General features: G+C 39.5%; 1 protein-coding gene across 5 annotated transcripts in view; it reads left to right on the top strand.

Moving 5' to 3' along the window:
- The window catches only part of tcf12 (transcription factor 12), a 67,548-nt gene extending 45,232 nt beyond the window's left edge, over positions 1 to 22,316 (top strand). For 2 of the 5 annotated variants that reach the window (XM_065952977.1, XM_065952978.1), the window contains exons 9-19: positions 2,778 to 2,877; positions 3,454 to 3,593; positions 4,027 to 4,168; positions 4,362 to 4,432; positions 7,429 to 7,573; positions 11,500 to 11,573; positions 14,047 to 14,238; positions 17,020 to 17,396; positions 17,890 to 18,119; positions 18,541 to 18,694; positions 19,472 to 22,316. In XM_065952977.1, the coding sequence (XP_065809049.1) occupies positions 2,778 to 2,877; positions 3,454 to 3,593; positions 4,027 to 4,168; positions 4,362 to 4,432; positions 7,429 to 7,573; positions 11,500 to 11,573; positions 14,047 to 14,238; positions 17,020 to 17,396; positions 17,890 to 18,119; positions 18,541 to 18,683 (1,614 nt within the window). In that variant the 3' untranslated portion in view covers positions 18,684 to 18,694; positions 19,472 to 22,316. Of the gene's footprint in view, positions 1 to 2,777; positions 2,878 to 3,453; positions 3,594 to 4,026; positions 4,169 to 4,361; positions 4,433 to 7,428; positions 7,574 to 11,499; positions 11,574 to 13,536; positions 13,609 to 14,046; positions 14,239 to 17,016; positions 17,397 to 17,889; positions 18,120 to 18,540; positions 18,695 to 19,471 lie in introns of all 5 variants that reach the window. The other 3 variants (XM_065952979.1, XM_020625675.3, XM_065952980.1) reach the window with 3 other exon arrangements.
- Positions 22,317 to 23,751: the final 1,435 nt, after the last annotated feature.

The following is a 23,751-nucleotide window of genomic DNA, read 5'->3' as shown; positions in this document are numbered from 1 at the left end:
GCTTGCGAGCTGGTGGCACACAACCAATACAGATGGAGCAACTTGCTGATCTTTCTTTCGTTGCACATTAGTGAAAAGGAAATTAAAAAATCAAGTGAATAGCCTTCTTCTTTGATTCACAAAAGCATGTCCTCCGTAACTGGAGAGTCATAAAATTAGACCAGAAAGTAGTAAAAACACAACAGACAGCATTTTCTCTTCGTTGGGTCATGCCTGTTGTTCTTGTTGTTGTTTGTACTACAACAGGTTGTGCCACGCTTTGTAGGGGTCAGCACTCACGGCCAGAAGCTAATCCTTACATCCCCCAAATTTGCACATGAGCTGCACATGCTCTGAAGCATGAGTGCTTGTGCAACACAAAGTTAGAGTGGGGGTTTGGCTGCATGTGTGTTGACTTTCATATACTGAATGTGTAAGTTGCACATGTTGTGAGCAGATAATGAGGTTCCAGTGTTGCCTAAACCAAATTTTTGTGGCATTACCACTTGAATGTGTTATTCTGCTGTGTGGAGGATCTATTTTTAGAGACCCTGAATACAGATTCTGTTCTGTGTGTTTTTAATACTTGTTAAATGTTGCAAGGCGGCTGATGGGAATGATGACATGATAGATAATACAATTGAATATTTGATTATAACCTGTGCTGTTTAAGGTTGTGAGCTGTTTTTCCACCTGTGGTTGATTGTCTACCTGTTAACTTTAAAGTATTAACAAGTTGTTGTTTGGTTATATGTGAGCATGTACTTTGCTGTTTATACTACAGTGTGATGTGGGTACATTAAAAATGAAAGTAATTGTACAATCTATTGAAAAACAGCTTTTTTTATACAGTACATTTTATACCTTCTTTTTGTAGTACTGAGCTTTGAATTTTCCACCAAGCCCTGGTTAGTGTCTTGAACAAAGTGTTGATTAACACCCCTCCATGCTGGCTGAGGAGGCATTGTGTGTGTTGGCACACTGAGTCCTCTAAGTGTGTTACAATTGAACTTGAAACAGAAAGCCACAGAGCGTGATATGTTTTAAATTCTGACTCAGTATAAAAACAGGACTCTTGATATGATGAAGATCATATTAAAATTATTTTCCTTTTAGCTTCCTGGCAGTAAGTTTTTACATTTATTTTACTATTAGTTTACATCCATTTTACAAGTCAAAAGCCTGTGTCCTACCATTGATATTTGATATTTGCTGAGGCCACATGCTCACAGACATGGGCTTATATTGTATTGTATCAGTGGAGGCAGTGTGAGCCATGTTACAGAGCTGAACCAATGACCCACAGCATTTTTTTTAAAAGTATGGAAATATTCATTAAAGACCTGAATAAGTTTCTTTTATCACTGACTTAATTCAAGTCTTCCTGGCTTAACTATTGAATATTGTATGAACACATTAACACACATTTGTCTGTAAATAGAGGTTCTTCTTTTCTGTTGACTGTTAAAGTGTATTTTGTTTATTGTATGGTGATATTTAAAAATATATATTTTACATCATCTTAGGATATTTGAACCCTGGTGAAATCATTTTTGATAAAAGAATAAAAAACCCTGATGCTCAAACAACTGGTGCAGGCCTGTGTTGGTGTGCTGAACCGTGTGAGTGACGGCTTTTAATTAATGGCCTTGTAAAAGGAAACCCAGGCGGGGTTCCATGGGCTGGCGGAGTGAGGCACCCAGTGTTTGGGATGGTTTATTAATGCTTTGACTGGTTAGCCCAGGGTAAAAAGGGACAATTAGCATTATCTGCTGCCATATGCTGCCCATTGAGCGCCTGACAGAGGCCAAAGACAAAAGCCCGGTCTAACCTGAGATCTCCATGGATCTACTATCAACACTGGTCACATGTGTAAGCCAGAGAACCCATGAGAGCCCCACCCTTCCAGAGACTTTAATTACACTGTCAGACAACAACAAGCAGGAGTCCAGCTCAGTCAGCAAAGCCCAACAGCCCTGAGTCTCTCTTAAGATGGGTCTTTGAATTGATCTTATGTTAACATGTGTGCTGTGTGTGTGCAGGTGAGTTATTTAGTTCATATGTGTGGCATATTTTCCATCAGCCTATTTTTGTGTGCTAAACAACGTAAGCAAGTTAACAACCTTTGTGGCCATGAACATATTTATAAGCTTTAGAAAACAATTCTTTTGAGGCATATTATAAATGTATTATTCATCCTTATAAACAGGACACAAGCTGCAAACGTGCAGGTGGAATCAGGCTAGCTGGTCTGGCTCTGATTAGTGTTACTCGACTGTGGGGTCATCCAAGCCGGTCTGTGGGAGGGAGAACTTGTTCAAACCTTCGTTCCCTTCTTCATCTGGAATAGATGAAGTCAGAGACCACATCACTGGTGTTTTGCCTCCAGTCCCTTTGATCCTCCCGTGTAGCTTGGCATTCACACAGCTGTAAAACAGCGTGCCCATTGTGCCTCTTCTTTCACTGTACCTCCTCCAGCCTGCAGGTACAAAAATAAAGGAAGAAAATGCCTCCTATGTGATTTCTGCCTCACTGGGAATGCTGTAATTTGGCAGTCATTTAGTCTATGCATGTACAGGAGTACCATTATACTTCCATTAGAGGTTGAGTTAATCTGTAATGCTAATACCCCTGATAATCTACTCTTCCCTTCATGAGCTTGATTTCGAGCTACTCATTAAAGTGTGTGTGTGTGTGTGTGTGTGTGTGTGTGTGTGTGTGTGTTAAAAATGTAAACTTCAGATAAGAAAGCTGTCATCTTTTTATCTTAACCAATAACACGTGTGTACTCCCTGCAGGTGTATGCACCGTCTCCAAACTCGGAGGACTTCAACAGAGATTCTCCCTCGTACTCCTCTCCCAAACCCTCCAGCAGTATGTTTGCAAGCACTTTCTTTGGTAGGTTCAAAAACAAGTATTGTTTTAACTGAGAGAGCTGTCTGCTGTAAGATTTACATATATCTTTGTCATTTATCTAAGTCAATAAAGAGTCTTTGATTTTGACTTTAAGCAGACATGAGAAGCTGCTGTTGGACACACTTGGGTTTCCATGAAACTGTAATAAACATTTTTGGCATTTAATTGTAATTTGTAAGAAATGACGACTAATCAAGCTTCTTGCTGTAGTTAGTTTCAGCCCTGGTGTTTGTATTTATGTTTAAACAGGTATTTTTTCACCTGAGTAGTACAGACCTATCTCATGATTTTGCGTTATTTAACCTTTCTATCACTTTATGTATTTCAGCGTGACTGACTCCCAGATGTAGACAGAAAATCAGACATAATTGTTGATTTTAGCTCTGTGCTATCTCAGCTGTACTCAGGACAAAGATCGTGTTTCGCTCCCATGAGCAAAACTGAAAGTGCGGTCCTTGGATGACCGTAGGTTTTAAGCTCAGGGTTAAACGTTGTGTCAAAGTCAGGGATCATGTTGTAAACGATTACATGCTAATATGATTCATTCATTATTTTTAGATGGTACCCACAGTTCATCTGATCCCTGGAACTCGTCCAACGGGATCAGTCAGCCAGGCTACGGGGGAATGCTCGCAGGATCTTCATCTCACCTGCCACAGTCAGGAAACTACAACAGCCTGCAAGCACACGACCGTTTGGTAAGCAGCTCGTGTCAGCTTTGAAAGCCATGATAAATGATGGTTAATAACTCTTTTATGCATCAGAGATCTCAATCGTATTATTATTATTAAGCACAATACAAATGAGATCTCTCTAAAAGAGAGCCCTTTACCCACACACCCCTTCTCAGTCCGAGAGGGATTGTGTGTCTTAAATTGTGGTCTGTTTATTATCAGTGGAGACCCTGCTGACCCTCTTTATGTCCCTGTTTGATCTGCTTTGGTCTGCTTCAGCTGGCTTGGCATCACAGGGAGCCTGCAGATGCTGCCTGCCTCTTCTTTATTACTGTCCCTGCCCCCTGTAACTTTAGCTTCATCGCAGCCCATAAATAAATAAAGTCATTCTATCTAAAACACACACATTTGTGATTTTAAATAGAGCCTCTGTGTTTTGTTTTGTTTTATCTCCCAGAATTACCCCACACACTCAGTCTCTCCAGAGATCAATGCCAGTCTTCCTCCCATGTCCAGCTTCCACCGGAGCAACAGCAACACTTCACCATTCGTTACGGCATCGCACACGCCGTCAAGCAACTCAGCCAACGGGGTCATGGGTACGTTTCAGTGTTAACAGTTCAGCTACCTGCTCAGAATGACTAATTCAATGGTCCTGATGTAATCATTGCTGTTTATCCATTCTGTAAAAGCGGTGAGTCAGGCAGTTTGACAGCTGCATTGTGTACCATGGCTGTTCTTCATTTGTCTGAGTTGGTGCTACAAAGCCTCCCTCTGTGTGTATTTTCTTAGCGGCTGCAAATCGAGGGAATGCCACTGGAAGCTCACAGACTGGAGACGCACTGGGCAAGGCTTTAGCCTCGGTGAGTTACAGCCCTACATTTAAAAAGGACTTCTTTCATTTTAAATGTTCAACCCTGATGAAATGGGATACAAGTTACACTTAATGGTTTTTCACCATCTCACTCACTTTGTTTTGAGCCAACAAAAAATGTTAGAAACACTGACAAGTTGTTAACCTGCCACAGTATGTATTCCAGGAAGTATAACCATACTTCTTAAAACTTGGATAGGGACTCAAACAGAATGTATTTATGGTGTTTGTACATAACATGAAACTCCTAAGAGCCCATCATAACCAGGGCAAGTCTTACTGGTACACACATTAACACACTCAATCTGGCTCAGGCAATTGCTGACGTCACAGAGGTCGCTGCTTTTCCCCTCGAGTCTGCCCTCCTATCATGGTGTTAAACTCTTAAAATGTGTAACTTGTGTGCTGTCAGACTCTGCACTCGTTTGGATTCTTCACAATAAAAACCACTGGTCTGTTTCTGTCTCTAAAGAAGGTGACCTCTGTAATCATGCAGGGAATTAAGTGCAATACTGACTGCTGATTAAAAAAGCCCAGAGGACATGTTTGTAGTTGTTTTTTGGCCTAAGCTCGGATAAATGTGGGCTTAAACTAAGAGTATTCAAGAAAGAGAATTGTGCATTGAAAATGCTCCTAAAGCCTGTGGATTACACTTCACTTAGGAGAACCAGAGCAGATATCTGTGGCATCTTGTAATGTAGCGTGGTTATTTTCTGTAGGACACAGTGGCTTAATGCTCTGTTGTTTGGATAAGACAGCACAAAGAAACTGTATCAAACAATATACTATAAAAAGTGCCTAAAAGATCATTTGGGCAAGAGACTCATTTCAAAATATGATAGATAACATTTTTTTAATTCTGCTTCATGAGAAGCATTTTTGGATTTAAAAAGTCTATAGAAGTTTTTTTTTTGTGTGCAAATTTTCCTTAGATACAGTAGCACATACATGATGCATACGTTGATATGTTCATATTGAATTTCTGGCCAGATGTTTATTTTACCCACTTTAGCACGAGCAGCACATTTAGCAGAAATATAATTAACCGGTGTGAAGCGAGAATATGAGAGTTAAGGGATGGTAATAACAAATTAAGTCTTTTATATTTGCAGACTCAGTTCTATTAGCATTACAAAGCTGGAGTGAAATGGACACGGTTGGACTGGGGTGGGGGTGGGTGTTTGGAGCGAGGGGCACAGGGGAGTTTAACACGGCTGTGGCTCAACTCCACGGGCCGCCCTTTGTAGAGCTTTTGTTCTCCGCCCTTTTAAATTGGCCGTGCCTATTGGCCCCATGCCGCCTGCAGCAGTGTAACTGATGATGAGGTGGAGCTTCATTTATTCAAGTAAAATGAGCCTTGTTTCACCCTAAATGCACCGTTATAAAGAAAGTCATATATTGTCGGGTCAGAAGTCACGGTTATAAACCTCTTTCTTTGGAGAAATAAGAATTATTCAGAGGATTGTTTGGAGTCTTACTGGTTGCAGAATATTAATCCCTCTTACTTTTTGACTGAATTGCGTGTCTGAGGGGGAAAATGCTGAGCAGAAAAAAAACCCCACTGTGCTCTCAGATTGCAGAAAATCATGAATAATCATTCCTCCTTTTTCAAAAACAGCCAATCCCTCCTCCTCCACACTCTGTGACACACTTCAGCGAAACCTCCACCCTGATACTCCAAGTTGATTGAAAAACTAAAGCCCGGAGATAAAGATTGAATAAGGAGATTATTAATAATGAGTGCGTTCTATCATCCCTGCAGAAGTCAAACGCTTTCCTGCAAGCTCAATTTGGTTTTAACTTGGACGAGAAATCTCTGTGGATCTGCAGGTTTTTTTTCCTCCGCTAATTAGTCAGCGCCCACCAGTAATACCCTGACTTCTCTGAGACGTGTTCCATTATGGTACAACATCCTCTTATTACAGGGGGAAAAAATCAGGGACGTGTTTGTCCTTTAATCCAGAATTTGTTTAAACAAATGAAATCCCTGGGGAAGTTCTGAAGAGGTAATCTCCTCATTCCCTTGTGATTGACAACTCAGTGACCTCAGTGTAACCTAGCAGAGGATGCAACATGCATCAAATAAAAGAAAAGCTTTCACTGTACTATAAAACATACAAAAATAAGATATAGCTCAATAAAAATAGATTCAGATTTCTGCTTCACTATGCAATATCTAGTGTCAGCTAATATAGAGGTCCTGAGAAGTTCTTCAGTTTGAGAGTTAAAGCTACAGAGGAATAATACTGTAGTGCAGAGGCACTTTAAACAAGTTAGAAACACTGAACTGAAAGATTAAAGTATCTTTTCACATCAGGATGAGGAATTTCACTTACAAAATGTGTCAGAAATGTAGCTACAGGTGTCTAAATGTATCCTGTTCCACTTTTCCACACTGATTTTATTATTAAGAAATGTCCATTATAGACACTGGTCTTCTTTATCTAGTTTGGTATGTGAAACCGTTTTGCTGTGTCACTCTTCATTTCACCTGAACGAGTTAATTTGTAAATATAGATGCAGTTCGTATGGGGAGAGATATTTTGATTACCAAGAAAAGTGCTATTTTAGCATATTTGAAACATGTTTGAACTTGCTAAACAATAAGATAAAGTCCATATTTGTAAAGTTTGGACTCACATACTGTCAATCAGTGACATAGTTTGAGTTGCTCTTCAGAGAGACACGACACATGTCTCTTGGTGATGATCTTCAGCCACTTAAAAAAGTGCTCACATGCACAAGACATCAAAGAGAATATTGTTTATGCTTCATTTTGTGAAGGCCGTGCTCTGGGCACAGATGACTCTTAACACCGCTCATATGTATGCACCATGCATTTTTACAACATACCCAGCAGTAAAACCCACATAATGGATGATACGTTGGAGGCTTGAAGATGGTAAAGCTGTGTGCAATCCAAAGAAACAGCTGTTGTTGGTGCATTAATGCCAAATCTTATTTTCTCTCTCTTATCCTCTCCAGATTTACTCACCTGACCACACTAACAGCAGTTTTCCATCCAACCCGTCGACACCTGTGGGGTCTCCCTCACCTCTGACTGCCACAGCAGGGGCTGCATCAGCAGGTACCGTGGTGACTGCATCCAGCACCCCGTCTGGAAGGCCAGGTAAAGCCCCAGAGTTTGATTTGATTCATACACAAGAACACCAGATACTTACTGTGGAATGTGAAATGCACTGCACTGAAAATACTTTATAAAGGCTTTTATTGTAGAAGGGTCTGAGTGACACACATCATATCAAATTAGAATCAGGCCTTGACCTTAAAGAGCCAAGCTCATTAAGAGGCTTTCATGAATATGACTTTAATTCATTCAACGTGTTTGACTGTGTAGGACATTAGTTGGATTAATTAAGCCTGATCAGAATGATGTGTGTGAACGTTTCCTTAAACATAATTTAATATTCCTTTTAATTTGAAGGAGTTCTAATAATACTCGGCTCATTCTTCATGCTCTATCTATGCCGGGGCGGGTAATGCCTTTTCTACATTAATCCGCTGTAGGAAAGCTCAGTTTGCTCTGACTTCAGGCTGCCCAGCCATGGAAACGACAGTAAAAACAAGTATTGGAAGATGTACAAGCAAAGAGAATAGATGATTAGAAGTACTAACTAGTTGTGACTGGCTCTTTCAAGCTCACAGTGAACTTTAGTTGCAAGTATGAGTATCATTAAAGCACGTTTTTGAAATACACCTGCTTGCTGACCAAATATCCACAACACAGATTTTATTCTCAAGCCAGAGGAAGCTGCTCCACGTAGACTCCCGGTGACATCACAGACCAGTGATGGCTCTGGTTTATTTAGGATGGTCTCTGTTCATGTTCATACATTTAGATCTCAATGACAAGTAGTTTAGCCATGACAGTTTAATTTTTACTTTTTTAAACTTTATGATTTAGTGATGTAAATGAATTTGTAAAGACTTCAGCTCCTGGAATGATAGGGTAAATGAAAGAGGAGTGGGGCTGTGGCTTTAAGGGTGCTTAAGGGTTTGAAAATCTTTCATGTAATGAAAATGTTTGAAGTGGGTGTTGAATTACATTTTTTTTATGTATATTATGTAGAATTGTTATCCAGGTTTTTATTGCTTGGAAAAGGGGCTCATGGTTCCACCCTGCTTTGTAATAAAAAGCAATTTTAGGGAGTAGATTTAGTGTTACGTAATCTTTTCCAATCTTTTCATGTCAGTTTCATTTTTGAGGATGAACCAATAATTCCCTGAATTGATTGATAAAGTGCAACAATTGCAAAATAAGTCATATTACCCTTTTTCCAACTAAATGCTCCTGTTTGTAAAATGCTGGGATTTAAAGTGCAGTTAAAAGAGACGTGTCTAAAAAGAATATAGACTTCATGCTGACAGAGGAGAGTGAGTAATGGAAAGTGAGTGAGGGGGAACAGTAAAAGAAAGCCCACAGTGTTGTTATAGCGGGCAGTTGTGTCATGTGTAGTAATGGAGTGGCGACAGCTGCCTCTATGTGTGCCCCCCTCATCCTCAGCTGTTACCCTGCCCCATTGACAGCTGTTCCCCCCCAACACACACTCTCTCACACACACACACACACACACACACACACACACACACACACACACACACACACACACACACACAATCCGACCAGGCAAAAAAGGCATTTATCTGCCAGTGGGTGAAGCAGGGTGGCTGTGCCTCAGCTTGTGAGAAATGCTATGAAACACAGGGTTATCCCCCTTCTTGAACTATTTACAGTTCACCTGGCTGTGTGACAAAAACATTGTCTTGTTTATCATGTTTAGGAATTGAACATTGATGTTATTTATGCTGTGTTGGTGTGCAAGTTTACTTAATGTGTTTATCAGTTTCTTAAGTGTATGACAATACAGTTTAAGAAATTAAAATCATTTCACTAAGAATTCACCCTTAATGGGCTTCAGGGGTTAGAAAGAAAAGAAAGTTTGAAATTGGCACAAAAATCCATTCATCATTGGGATTCCAGCAACATACAGCACATTATTCAAGATTGGTTTGTTCAATTAGCCCTCTCTGCTGCACGAGGGGACCAGAGGCCCCCAGCTAATTTTTCATAGCTGCCACCCAGCAGAGGCTCGTGCCGAGTTCTTTTCTCTCTCACCTGGGAGAGAGCTGAAAGATTTTTCATTTCCTCTTCCAAAGTCCCTTTTAATCGTCTGTTAATTAAAGACTGACTTTGAGTGTAAGAAAACTAACAGAAGTTTAAGTGAGACGTTCAACAGGAAGAGTCAAAGGAAGAACTTATTTGAGCCAGTTTCTTGAGCCTATCGCTGTTTTCTTTACTTTTAAAAACATTGTTAAGTTCAGATGTTTATCATTTAGTTCTTAGTCCAAATATGTACCCAAGCTGAGGTTTGTGCTTACCCTGGATGATATTTAACAAAAGCAAAAGGTGTTGTGGAACCAATGAAAATGTCCATATCGCTAAGAACAGCTTGAAGACCCTGCCCTCTCTGTTTGTAATTGTACTGAAATGAGCGGGAAAAATCGTAATTCTTGGAAAAAAGTTGTAAAGGGATATTTGTATTCCTAATTGAGCTCAAGGCACATGACACACTTTGAGTAACACAACTTACAGTGATTGTTCAAGATGCAAGTGTACTTTGATTGGATCAAAACACATGAGCCAATGCAGCACCCGCCGCCACCTCTTTTAAAAACCCTTGAAACAGCTTCTAATTGTAGACTGTGGACGGTTAAGTCTATAAGTCAAATATCGTTTCTGTCTCTGTTTCACCATCATAAATGTTCGACACATTAACAAACACTCAGTACGCTCTGATCTCCGTCTTGCTCAAGTGCTCCTATTGTTGAAGTCTCTGTCAGTGCTGTGTGCTTCAGTAGGCTCTATGTACCAGAATGTAGGCTGGGTTTGGCATGCATAGAGCTTAATAGACAACAGGTGAGCACTGAGAACCCCAAACTCCAAAGGACCACACTGACTCATCCTGTAGATAACCTGAGAAAATGTCTTTGTTGTCAAAATCTGTAAATTATATTTGATTGTATAACGCACCCCCTCCTGCTGCCCGTAGCACACAGTTTGCTTGGACGGTTGTGCTTCAGAAAGGGAAAGAAAGACATGTTGAGCTGGAACTGGAAATGTGATGAGCAGATGTGGATTCCTTTTCCTTCAGCTCTAATTTGCAACAGATCAAATCAGCTTGATTTGCCTTCCTGTACTAGCCTGTAGATTAACTTCTAAACACTCTGAACATCTGAACATCTTCCAGCCAAAGGTAAATAGTGATCTCCGTGTAGAAAATTATATGTTTCTCCATATTAAGATTGCATTATTAAACTGATATGTCATTTGTAGTGAAAAGACAAAAACTGCTGTAGATACTGCTTAGATTTGGCTTTATGGGACAAATAAGAAGAAAATACAAAGTACCCTCATGTGTTCAGATGTGCAAGCTGTAAAATACGAGAAGACTAACTGCATTGACAAGTCAAATAGGTGTGTGAATCACCAAAAACTCGAGAGAAGGAGAAAGTTAACCAAGCAAAACGAGAGTGAACTTGATTGAACCCAGATGTTTGGCAGGTTTTCTTCATCAAACACTCCAATGAAGGCCACGTGCTGAAACACTGCTCTACCACTCCTCATTTTTGATCACTCTGAAGTCTTTCTAGAGACTCAGAGTTTCCAAGAGAAAGGAAATGCAAAGAAGAATACAAGCTGATATTGTTCTCGAGCCTCTCATAACAATGCTTATTTATGTGCAGATGTTTGGGTCGGAAGTGGGCATTAGACAAAGCTTCCTCCAGCTCATGAGGCAGGATGCAGTCCAGTCACCAGGAAGTGATGCAGTTGAGCCCCTGAAAGATAAAAATATCCAGTATAGAACAACAAGAAAGCATAAAATCAGGATGTCAGTGTGTTATGACTGCGTGTCATTGTGTTTGTCAGCTCACTGTTGTGTCGGTGGAGCAGGAAACAGCTATCAGACATGTTGAAACTGAATCAGACGATGGACACATCAGTGACCTCTGCTTCATCTTCTTCTCTCCCATCAGGTACCAACCAGTGGCCCCGTACCAGTGGACAGACCCCTTCCTCTCCAAATTATGAGAACTCCCTTCACTCGCTGGTAAGCCCCCGCCCGCCTCCATCCTCCAGTGAGCGCAGGATATGATGGATGCTCACTTTACCCTCAGATAGCATTACAGGGAGATTCCTGTCTGACGAATGTTTTGCTGAGGAAGGTGGGGGCAGAGGAATAACCAAACTGAACAATACCTGTCCCTCGGGGCTCACCATCTGTCCTCTAGTCCGCGGGCCAGGACCGGGATGACAGTTGGGGGAGGGGCTTAGTGAAGGAGTTAAGGGGGCTGCCGGTGTGGGGATGGCAGCTGTTTGCTGAACCGCTTCTCCAGGATTCCTCCACTGGCATTAGACCACTGATACAGATCAGCTTTCATCAGGCACACCACCTGATGAAAGTGTTTACATTCTGTGCTGGGGAGTTTATCACTTGTATAGATGTTGAATTTAAAGAGCACAGAAGTTCAGCGTTCATTCTAAATAGATATGAAGCATTAAAAGACATAAAATACAAAACTTTATCCAATCAAAACTGTCAGAAATAATGAAACGAACAGACCACGATTTAAAAGGAAGCAATACTCTTAATGGACATGTTGTTGTGATGTTTAAAAGGAGCTTTCTTATTGGCATTATGCCACATTTAAGTTGCCAAGTTTTTACTGAACAAAACAGTCACAGTTTTTTCAAATGTTTCTGTTCAATCAGTAAATAATGTGTGAAGGAAAACATCACCATGTGGATGTTTTCTCTCCTTCTGCTGCATTGTTTTGTCTCTTCATGGCCCCCAAAGAGACAAACTAAAGCACACAAGCAGAGCTAACAATACAAGGAACTGTTATCAAAACACCTCAAAAAGCAGCTGATGATGAGAGTGATGTGGCAGCAAAATCCAATTCTGTTTGACTTACCTTTAGTGTCGCTTCCATGTATCACATCTGATTGGTTAGAAAAGGGCAGAGAAGCAGAAGAGTGTGAGGTAGTAGGAATATTTAATGGTTGACTTGCATTGTTAGACTGAGACTTTAAAGTAGTACGTTTTCTTTTTAAACTAAAGGGTCATGATGCAACAACTCACTCACATTTTACTAAAATCCAATAATCTTTATATTTAACATTTGTTCAATAATCCAACAACACAAAACAGTTGTTCCTCCTTAAAAACCAAACATTTGTTAGATGAAGCCTATTTTGAGCTTTGCTTATTGTGGCGAAACCTTTATTAACTCACTTGCTGGTGAAGAGAATTTGTTTTTGGGATGATTTAGTGCTGTTAAGTCTTTGTTACAATCATTTATCACTTGATTCCTTACAGCAGTTAAAACTGAAAACACACAGAACATGTTCAAGGACTCCACATTTCTTTCCATTACAGTTATAAATGAATAAATCATTCCTCTGGCAGGCAGCGAAGCAGAGTTCAGATGATGACATATTCCCAGGATGTGTATGAGTGTTTTAATATCCCCTGGTTTTCTGTATTTGAGTCAAGAACTACTTTTGATTTAGGAAAAGACTGTTCATTCTAGACAAGCAGTGATGAATAACTGCCCAAACCTTCCACCTAACGATTTGTTTAAAATCAAATCGACTTATTCTGTCTGTTCACATGGTTAGTGGGCTACTGACAGCACCTAACTTTGGCTCAAGATTTATATGTATTTATTTCTGAAAGAAAATTATTTTAATAGTCCACAAAGCATTCCATTCTTGTTTTCTATCCCTTGTATATATTGAAAGGAACAGTTTAAGATGCCACATGTGAACTTTTTGTACCACCTCATACAAACTCAAAGAAAAGACAGAGACTGTAAACAGGGTTTCTAAATGTGCCAACAGCAAACTTTTTCATCCTCGCAAAGTGATTGGTCAGCAGCTGTGTGCTTTGCTCTAAATCCTTCTCTTTGTGTCTTTAAAAAACAATCTCCTTCCACAGAGTGTGTTGTTTCTGCATTTGTAGATACTGATCTCTTTCATAATCCTATCTTATTCTTATTTGACTTTGCCAGAAAAACAGAGTTCATCAGCAGTTACATGAGCATCTCCAGGATGCCATGTCTTTCTTAAAGGATGTCTGCGAGGTACTCTTCAGCTAGAGACTTTACTCTTCATGTTTTCCATACATCGTTCCTCATTTTGTTTTCTCTCACTTGTTCCGCTTGCAGTCTACATTCCTCACCGTGACATGCACTTTCATTCTTATTGCCTTTGTTGCTGAATGCCACGTGTTGCTGTCCTATAAGCCATTCCAGCTTGCAGTAATAGGTCTGAATGGTGCTTCTGTCAGTTATTCAATTTAAGAGATACGAAAGTGTTAATTTTAACAGCTCAAGCTGAAATGGCTTGATCTTGCATTTGAATGGCCTTCTTTATATACTATTTGAGATTTTTTTTCAAGTCCACTCCATACAATCAGTGTTTACATTTTTGGTCCAAGTGTGCTTATACTTAGCTGCTCTGCCCTTCTCTTTCTCTACTCTCCCTCTCCCTCCACTCCTCTTTCCCTCCGGTCCTTCCAGTCTCGAATGGAGGATCGTCTGGACAGACTGGATGATGCAATCCTCGTTCTAAGGAACCATGCCGTGGGCTCCACCGCCAGTCTGCCCAGTGACTTGCAGAGTCTGCTGGGACAGGCGCAAAATGGGCCAATCGCAGCAATTGGAGCAAACTTCCCTGCCTCTGCATTGGTTGCAAATCGGACAGCAGCAATGGTACGGCAACTTCTTATAAGTATTTGGAAAAAATGTATAGAAAAATAAAGTTTTTGGCGCATGCTTATATGTTAATCATATAACTTCTCAAAAAGAATCCTCTGCTGCCTCTTTCTAACAGGTCTGTTGTCAAGTGTTAAAAATGAGACATTTTCCACAGATGAGCAGTCGGCTTTATCCTGACATATTTTCCATAAGTGTAATGGCTGGCCTACAACTCGCCCTCCTCCTGAGAGTGGCTGTATAAACCGGGGTGAATGGGAAATGAGAAAAACAGGCATAATGCAGTGAAGTTGTGTAAGATGTGTTTGTGTGTTGCAAGACTTTAAGGAATTCAGGGGTCTCAGTATAAATCATGCCTTCACTCATCCTCCATCTGAGCTGTTTCTTTCTAAAGAGCCCAGAGATTTGGACACATCTGCACTGGAAATTAAATGGGGCGACTCATCCAACTGTAATCTGGGGGTGTTTGGAAATTCTTGTGGGAGTCATGATTCATAAAAAAAAAGCACATTAAACAAAATATTTTATGATTGATATTTTTTATTTAATTCATTCAAAGTCCTCTGACGGAAGTGGTATCCTCCCATGATAAAAATGTAAATGGACATTGTCTTCAGATTAAAACTGAGCTCTGTCAGACTTTAAATTAACACATTTTTATTTTAAATCAACACATTTCACTGAGTTGACTAAAATAAAGATATATATTCCATACATTGTCAAGTTGATAAAGAAAAGCAGCAGGTCCTTGCGGGAATAATGGAAGATTTCACATTTTTGCTTGTAAAGTTACTTAACAATTGATCACAACAGAAATGTCTGCTGATTATATTTATTTCCATCTTGTAATCAATCAATCAATCAAACAATCAATCAATCAATCAATCAAACAATCAATCAATCAATCAATCAAACAATCAATCAATCAAACAATCAATCAATCAATCAAACAATCAATCAAACAATCAATCAATCGATTAATCAATCAATCAATCAATCAATCAATCGATTAATCAATCAATCAATCGATCGATTTCAAGTTTTAAAACTTGTAGTGCTTAATTAACTAAACCTCAGGAATACACTTGACATGAAGCTGGCATGCAGTTCCCACTCACACAATCACTCACATTAAATATGAGGGTCTTTTCTGAAGCCAGTTTAAATTTGGCAAAGAATTAAAAGAAAAAATTATTATTATTTTTTTTTTTTGCCAAAATTATTTCATTTTTCACAACATCACCTTAAAAGCTTTAAATAATTTTCTCCCGTTCTGATTCCTGGTCTCACGTCTTCTTTGCCAGCATTTATGTTTTAGTTAAAGTTTCTCGTTTGTTGTGAGGCTCTGTGTGTGTCTGCAGTGTTTTCACTCTTCTACGGAGGCTGTAGGCTCCTCGCGTGTTTTGTCCCCTAACAAGAGCGTCTCTGTGGTTGTCAGAGGAGCTCAGTTTGATGTATTTGTTACAGAAAGCTGGCTTGTAGCAGTGATGTTGACCGCCTGCGACTGTGAGATAGAACATACTGTGTCTGCGCTAACACAGCACTTCCTGTGTGGGAAGAGGTCCCCTCAGACAGAGCCCACCAGACTAAGTAAAGGCTTTTTACTCCGGCTGACACCCAGCCCCACACCCCCACTTACACCCCTTTTCATCACTTCTTTTTAACAACCCAGGAAATCTGTATCGTTGGAAACGTGTGTCTGAACCCGTGGCCCCCAAATAAGAGCTCCTCAGCTGTATGGTAATCAGGCCCAGCCATGAAAATGGCAGCCTTCTTTGCTCGCCAGAGCACCCGGCCTCCCCCCTTCTCCTCCAGACAAAGAGTTGTTTGGGCACCTGTTGAGAGCACAGCAAAGATTAGCGTAGCGCTGAGGAAGGGGAGGGTCTCATGGTGGTGGGGTTAACAGAGGCCAACAGTGACTGCAATCACATTCCTTAAGAAAAAGGGGGAATACCCTCCGTTCTCTGTGACGATTCCCCCCCATTCTCAGAGGGGAAATCTAAACGCTCAAGAACATGTGGTGAACCTCATGAAGGAAGGACTCTGTGTTGCAACACGGTGGGAGTTGACCAGTTTTTATGGGGTTTTTTTTTTATGTTGTGACTGTGGACAGAAAAACAAGGAAACAGCCAGAGTCAGACTGTGAAGTGGCTTCAGCTTGACATCTTTTGAAACTGAACACAGAAGGATTTGTCTCCTTTTAGACATGAGAAACAGACGTGGTCTTAGTTGTGGTTACAGAAAGCCAAGACGCCTGAAAATGCAAAGCAGTAAGCAGGGAATCATTGTGTAACATAAACAGGGGGAAAGAAGTTTTTCTTATTTTTCTTTAAAAATAAATTGCAAACAGTATTTTATTTTTATTTTTTTTTGGGGGGGGGGAGCTTTATATCAAAGAGGGTTTTAATTTTCTTTTATTTTGTGATTTTCTCTCTCTGTTAAGCATTCATATAATTGTAAAAAACAATCACAGAAGCATCCCCCAGTGTTGGAAAAAAGATACTGGTCTCATTAGAATATTTTAATGTTACAATAAGTAGATTGACTTTCAAACAGCATGTTGTCTATATTTTATCAATAATCTAGTAGCTGGTAGTTTTGATGTATTTCTGAACATATCAAGGCCTTTTTTAAAATTGTAGTACAGTATGTTAAACTTCCTGTTACGGTACCTGAAGTCTATAACTCAACTCTTTCCCTTGTTTTGCACAAGTCGTCTCCAAACAAAGTCAGCTTCCTCTCTTAACCTTTCCGTCCTTTCTGTCTGTGTTGCAGCAGGGTGGTGCCCACGCTGATGATGCCGTCGGTCTCAACAATAGCCATGGAGGTCTGCCCAGCACCTGCTCTACATCCACCGCAGAACTCAACCAACAGTTGGAAGCATTCAGAGGTCTTTTGCACTCTTATCATCACATTATATTGCTGTCACATTATGAAAAAGAGCGAGCTCAGTTGTTGTTCAGTATCTTACCTCCTTCACCATCTCCTGCAGGTCTTACTTCAGCCCTGGCTGGCCATCTGCCTGCCGCCCTGGAGCTGAAGGTGGAGAAACAGGACAAGGATGAGATGGAGGATAACCTCTCTGCTGATGACAGGTCTGATGATGAGAGCGACAAAAGAGATATGAGGACACCCAGACCTGGCACACGTACAAGGTCAGAACACACAGACACACACAATCTGTTTGAACTTGTGTTAGTAAAGGAAATAAATCATACCAATAGAAATTGTTTGAACTGGCCTAAATTTTGAAGATTGATTTTGTTATTTTGATTAAACCATTTTCACAAAGCAGAGAGTTGTTGTCTCCAGTGGATGACCGTGTTGTCAACATTAACATGGTTGTCAATTCAATTCAAACATTTGTTGCAGTAAAGGTTATTTGAAGTGGTATACTGTAGGTGTAAGACAGGTGCAGGACTGTTATACTTAACAATTTAGCTTGTTACTGTATTCTTGAATACAATGAGTTCATTTTATTATAAATCACATGTGAACAATTGGATTAGTTGCATGTGTTTGTTTCACAGTCATCCCACTTCTTTTCTCTCAATATGAAAGGCAGAAAATGAGCCCAACACTTTGTGTGTGTCGTTTGCCCCTTACAATACAACAGCTCTGACTTTAGGTGTGTTTCTTCTCCCACAGCATCACTGAAGATGAGGACCTGAATCCGGAGCAGAAGGCTGAGCGTGAGCGTGAGAGGAGGATGGCCAACAACGCTCGTGAACGTCTGAGGGTGCGGGACATTAACGAGGCCTTCAAGGAGCTGGGTCGCATGTGTCAGCTGCACTTAAAGAGCGAGAAGCCTCAGACCAAACTGCTCATCCTCCACCAGGCCGTGGCTGTCATACTTAACTTGGAGCAGCAAGTCAGAGGTCAGTGTCATTGAAACGTCACATTAAAATAAAATAGATTCTCTCAAATGCTCCACACTTGAATTCCTGCAAAAGGTCATTTAGTTTTAGTGTCACATCTAGAGAAAAGACTGCACTCATATTTAAAGGAAGTTTTTTCACTGACAGAGCTGCCAAAATAATGAGACTCTGAGAAAATATCAGCCAGCAGAGAAACTATTGGGAAGCTGTGCAGGTCAACAGTGGAAGTCGACTAGCTTTTACATTCTTGTTCACTGTGGTATTTTATTGATATATAAATAATTTAATTATGATGCTGTAATCAAAAGGAATTGAACTCCTTATTTAGTTACTATAATGCTTGATCCAAATATTAAAAAATAGCCCAAATGTCATTGATATTTAAACAAAGTGACTGATTATCGTATCTTTGAACCAACAGAGCGGAATTTGAACCCCAAAGCAGCCTGCCTTAAGAGGAGGGAGGAGGAGAAGGTGTCCAGAGGCTCCATTGATGCTCAACAAGCTCACACAGGGGTCCATTCAGGCCTGACTGATGCATCCAACCCCATGGGCCACCTCTGAGTAGCAGACAGGTACTATTACCTTTGTTTTCTACTTGTGTTTTCTACTGATTTCTTATTGTCTCAAACAGTTAATTGATCAATCATGTTAGGATCCCTGCAAAGTCAGAATCTCTTCTTTAAAGTTATTTAAATCACTTAAGTTTTTCTGTGAACTGCTGGAATGTTCTTTAGTTGTCTTTTATTATTGTATTTTTTTTATTTTGGGTACAATTTGTTTTTTTTGGTTTTTTTTTAAAACTACTTCATAACTTTGATTTTCAAAATCGCTATATAAGTAAAGTCATCTTTATTACTTTTATTTATTTTATTTTGACCTGGTATCTCACCTGTTAGGGGGTTAACCACTAATGCCAGGTACTCACCACAGGGGTTCAGTCAAATCAAGGCCTCTTTGCAACATTTCTCTCTGTCTCTCCCTCAACTTTGATTCAGCTTTCCCCATCAAATAAATCCAAGATAGCTAAAATATGAACAATTACCATTTCATGAATTCAAGGGTATTGTCTTCAAATGTCTTGTTTTCCCTGCAGCGGTCAAAGCCGTATTCTGTGCATGAAATGACATTAGCAATCAAGGGATTTGTTAATCAGTCAGTCAATTTCCTCATTTGTGCTAGTTCTCCTTACCTCACTGATATACAGATCTTTTTTAATGAAACAGAAGCTTTAGTACTCCTAAATCAAACTCTTTCTGTAACCTTGAATATAAAAACACGCATGTTGTTTTGTATCTTGTGTAATTATTAATGTACGCCTCTGATCAGCATTTGTCTCCCTCTCTCTTCAGATCAAAATGATCCAGAACATTTCTGTCCCATTTGAGTCAGTGTTCTTGCTTACCAGTGACAGACAGGACTCTCAGTTTGTGAAACCAGTTGGAGGAGACAGACCACTTGAAGGAAAACTACGAGGCTCACACAAACCAATCCTTTGATTGAAGAATGAAACAGGCGTCCAGCTTCCAGTTACCAGTTTTCATCTGCAAATTTCTTCCCAAAAAGAAAAAAAAAAAACCTTCAGCACATATCAATGTCTGCAAGAAGTGTGTTGCTTCTGAACAATCAGAGACTTCGCAATCTCCTCCAACCGTTCATGGAAATTGCCTTGTGCCTATTGACGAATGCATTGTAAGAGCAATTGTTCTTTTGTTTGTCTGGTTCTTTTTTTTTCTATTTATTATGTTACTGAGCTATAAAGTGTATGTCTAAAGGGAAAGTGAAGCAAATTCAGAGAGAAATATGCAGCTTTTCAGTTGATCTATTGTTTGCCAGTGTCACCGTTAAAACTGAGCACTCCACCCTCATAAATCTTTGGCGAGTCTCGAGATGAGGGGGAACTATTTGGGCACTGAAAGGATTAATTTATTGGCCATTTTTTGAGTCATATTTATACCCAACTGACACGATAATTTGCTGTTTGGATAGAAGACGTAAATGCGCCCCTTGTTCAAAGAAAAAGATTATATATTATTTATATTTATATTTTTTAAATTCTGCCACTGGCCACACGCATAACCAAAACTACCTATGTTTGTTTCTGTGTAGTTTAGATACGTTTCTGTGCTACTGACAGGCCGACTACATTAGCGTCATCAATATTGTCTTCAAAGGTGACAGGCGAAGTGCAAACTCTAGGTTTACTGAAAGCTAAGTTAGAGTCTTTTTGTGTCCTCGGTAGTGAGCAGCAGAATTACAGAGAGCAATCTACTTGCAAACCTTTGCATTCCCTGAAGTTTGTAGTGTCTTAACTAAAGGAAAAAGGGGAAGTTGTTGTCCTCCTTCGCCATATAGTGTTAAATGTAAGCAGTGAGTTTTTTTTTTGTTTTCAGGTTCTTGTCTTTGATTAGCATCCTGACAGGATCAGAACTGGTCAGCTCAGAAGTGGCTTTTTTTTTCTTTTTTTTTTGTGCTTTTCTCGCCACCAGCTAATCAGAGACTGCTTGATGAAGATTTAGTCATATTAAAAAAACAAACGACGACCACACTTTCTCCTGGCCTGATGAACACATAACCTGTATTTTCTCTCTTCATTTCTCCAGACATTTTATGTCAAAAGCAGTTATTCTTTAGTTATGCTTATTTGTGTTGTAACGAGTCATTTCTTTACACTTCCAGCATATCAATGTGCAGTTTCAGTTAGAGGAGACAATATCTTTTTCAATTATGTTTTCAAACAAGCCGTGTTACACTAAGAAGCCAGAGTAGATATTTCATGGGCTTTGTGGGATATCTTAGAACTGTAGCATAATAATGAACAAACTAGTTATCAGGATTTACTTTTTTATGCTTCATGGTCATGGCTTTATTTTGCTTTCCTTTTCAAAGTGTGCATGCTTTACGTTTCTCCTTTTATTTAGTCTTTGGTCTTAAGACTTGCTTTATATTCCATTTATTTTTTTGTACATTGTCTCCTATCATTATCTACACTTCAAACAAGGCTCACACATTCGGAAATTCTTTTTCACCACACAAAAAGGGACTTCAGCCAATTCAAAAGACGCCACACAAAAAGTTTACATTAAGATTTATCATTTGACCACTAAAAAACTTTTTTTTTGGGGGGGGGGATTGTTTGTTCTCTGAATGAATGTGGCCTTGTTTGTCATTTCAGTATTTAAGACTTGTATACCTGTCAGCAGACTTTGATTGAGGGTATAATGTATGCCACTTCCTGCTCTCTTTCCTTCCCTTGTTCATTTTCTGTTTTTTCCCTATACGTTTTTGCTCCTCTGTTTGCCAAGTTAGACTTTTTGCTGTATTCCCAGACACTTTCCCTTGTATAATATATGAAGGAAAAAAAGGAAATCAAAAGGAAAAAAACAACAACATTTGGCTTATTTTTCACTGTAGTTAGTCTTTTATACAATAATACTGTAAGAATATTTCTTGAATTCTAAATATTACTCTTTCTAGATTTTTGAAAGCAAAAGTTTTGAGTAAAAAGTTTCTTACTTTATTTTACTATATTAGATAGTAAAATGTACGGTTATTTACAATAACCTGTCCGTGATTACAGGAAATTTTCAAAAAGCATCTCAAGAACATGGCTGAATTTTTGCTCGTAGTTGAGTACTTCATAAAGCTTCGTACGAGCTCCAGATTCATAAAAGCGAGACCGTGCTCTTCTTCTCTGGTCTCATTGTCAGTTCATAAAAGATTTGTTCCTGTGTCAAATCAAAAAAAACTATTGTCGATGCATACATTACAAAACTGCAACAATGGGAATTTGAATTTTCTGTCTTTTTCAACAGAAAAAACACAATGTATATAACATTTATGTTGCAATAAATGTGCCATCTTTTTTACACTAATTTGTATGTGCATTTCTTTCTCTCACTGAGCAAACACGTTTGTTTCTTTCCCGTCTCCATATTCATATGTCCTCTCCATAATGTTTTATTTTTTTTAAAGGCACAGGAAGGATGATGTAGGATGAGCTCAGAAACAAGTGGTAAATAAAAAGTCCTTAATGTTTTTGTTTTTTCCAGACATTTCTACAGTGGATTTAGGCCAAATGAGTGTTTTATAGTATGTAACTCATTTTTGAAAATACTACCAGTGGACCATTTTAGTCTGTATGGAAAGTGCTATGAATATATGTTTCTATTTTTAATAAAGTGTGATAGCAGCGTACTGTACATGTGCTGGGCTCCTATTTTTTAAATAAAGAGTCAAAATTTGTACAGGGAAAAGGAAATTAATATGAATAATTGTCAACAGGGTGTAGATTATTATTATTTTAGATAAGATTTATTTTGGGCTTTTTTCGTGCCTGTAATGCAGAGAGAGGACAGTGGGTAGAGTCGGAAACCAGGGAGAGAGAGCGGGGAATGACATGCGGAAAGGAGCCACGGGAGGAAGTGAAACCGGGCCTACCGCTCAAGATGAGAGTCTCAATTTATGGGACGCGCGCCCTGCCACTGCGCCACCAGCGTGCCCCAGGGTGTAGATTTTTTAATTAAAATATTTTCTGATACATTAATTAAATGTTAATTAACAGCATTTAAAATTCAGTTGACTATCAGTTTCAGGTTGTTGTTTTTTTACACTTAGTTTAGACATGTTTTATTTATCTTTCATAGTAGTAGAAAACTAAAATAATTTGAAACAAATGAAAAAAGTCAAAGCTGAATTAAGGTGCCTGTCACACCTCTGCTGGTGCCAAGGGGATGTCACACCTCTGCCGGTACAGGTGACTAACACCTGTTCTTCCATCTAAGACCACAGTACAAGAAAGAAATGCTGACATAATTAAAAAAATTAAAAAACCCAACCGGAATTTTCTAACTTAGTAATTGTTTTTGTGGAAGCAGCTTTCTATTGGCTGTGACTGGAGTTCATGAAGTGTTGTGAGCACGGTTGTAAATCTTTCACATCTGCACAAAATTATCACCATGCAGATGTGAGCGGGCTCATCACTTCCTTCGCAGTCTGATCCCATTTCAGCTTTCTAAACGACGAAAAGAACTGCTAACTGCTCTCCTGCCTATGGTGAACTCAGTGATGCAACATGAATCATGCCTATCGTCTATTATTCTTTGCAGGGATGAACAGAACATGTGACAGTGTTGTCAGGCTGCTGCTGCTGCTGGTGGAGGTGGTGGGTGTGCATGTGGTCTGTGGGAGTGGGACCACCGGGTCTGAAGGCTGATTTCCTGTCATGGCTGCTGGGCCAGCAGACAGAAAGTCCTTGGCTCATATCCTTGAAGATCGACCAAAGAGCCTGCTGCTCCTCCTGCTCTGAACACTGAGATCATCCTCCTCTCTGCTGCTCTCAGAGTGCACTCAACATGCTGCTTAAGCTGTGCTTCTTGTTCAAGTGACTCCTTATAATTATTTCCAGAAATAAAAAACTAGAAATTAAGTACAAAATTGTTAGAAAGTACTTGTCTTTCAATGTGTTACCTTACATATATGGTTATTTTTCCCATAACATTCAACCCTCAAGACATGTTGGGTCAACAATCAGGAAAAACACAAACTGCATCTCGTATTTGCTTTGATGGATTCCTTTAACATTTGTTCGACCTTTCTGTTATTTAAAGGTGTATGGTTTTAAACGTACTCA

This window comes from Labrus bergylta, chromosome 3 (genome assembly GCF_963930695.1).
Source record: "Labrus bergylta chromosome 3, fLabBer1.1, whole genome shotgun sequence".
Classification (NCBI taxonomy): domain Eukaryota; kingdom Metazoa; phylum Chordata; class Actinopteri; order Labriformes; family Labridae; genus Labrus; species Labrus bergylta.
Note: the sequence above shows the minus strand (reverse complement) of the source record. Positions and strands in the feature narration are given on the sequence as shown.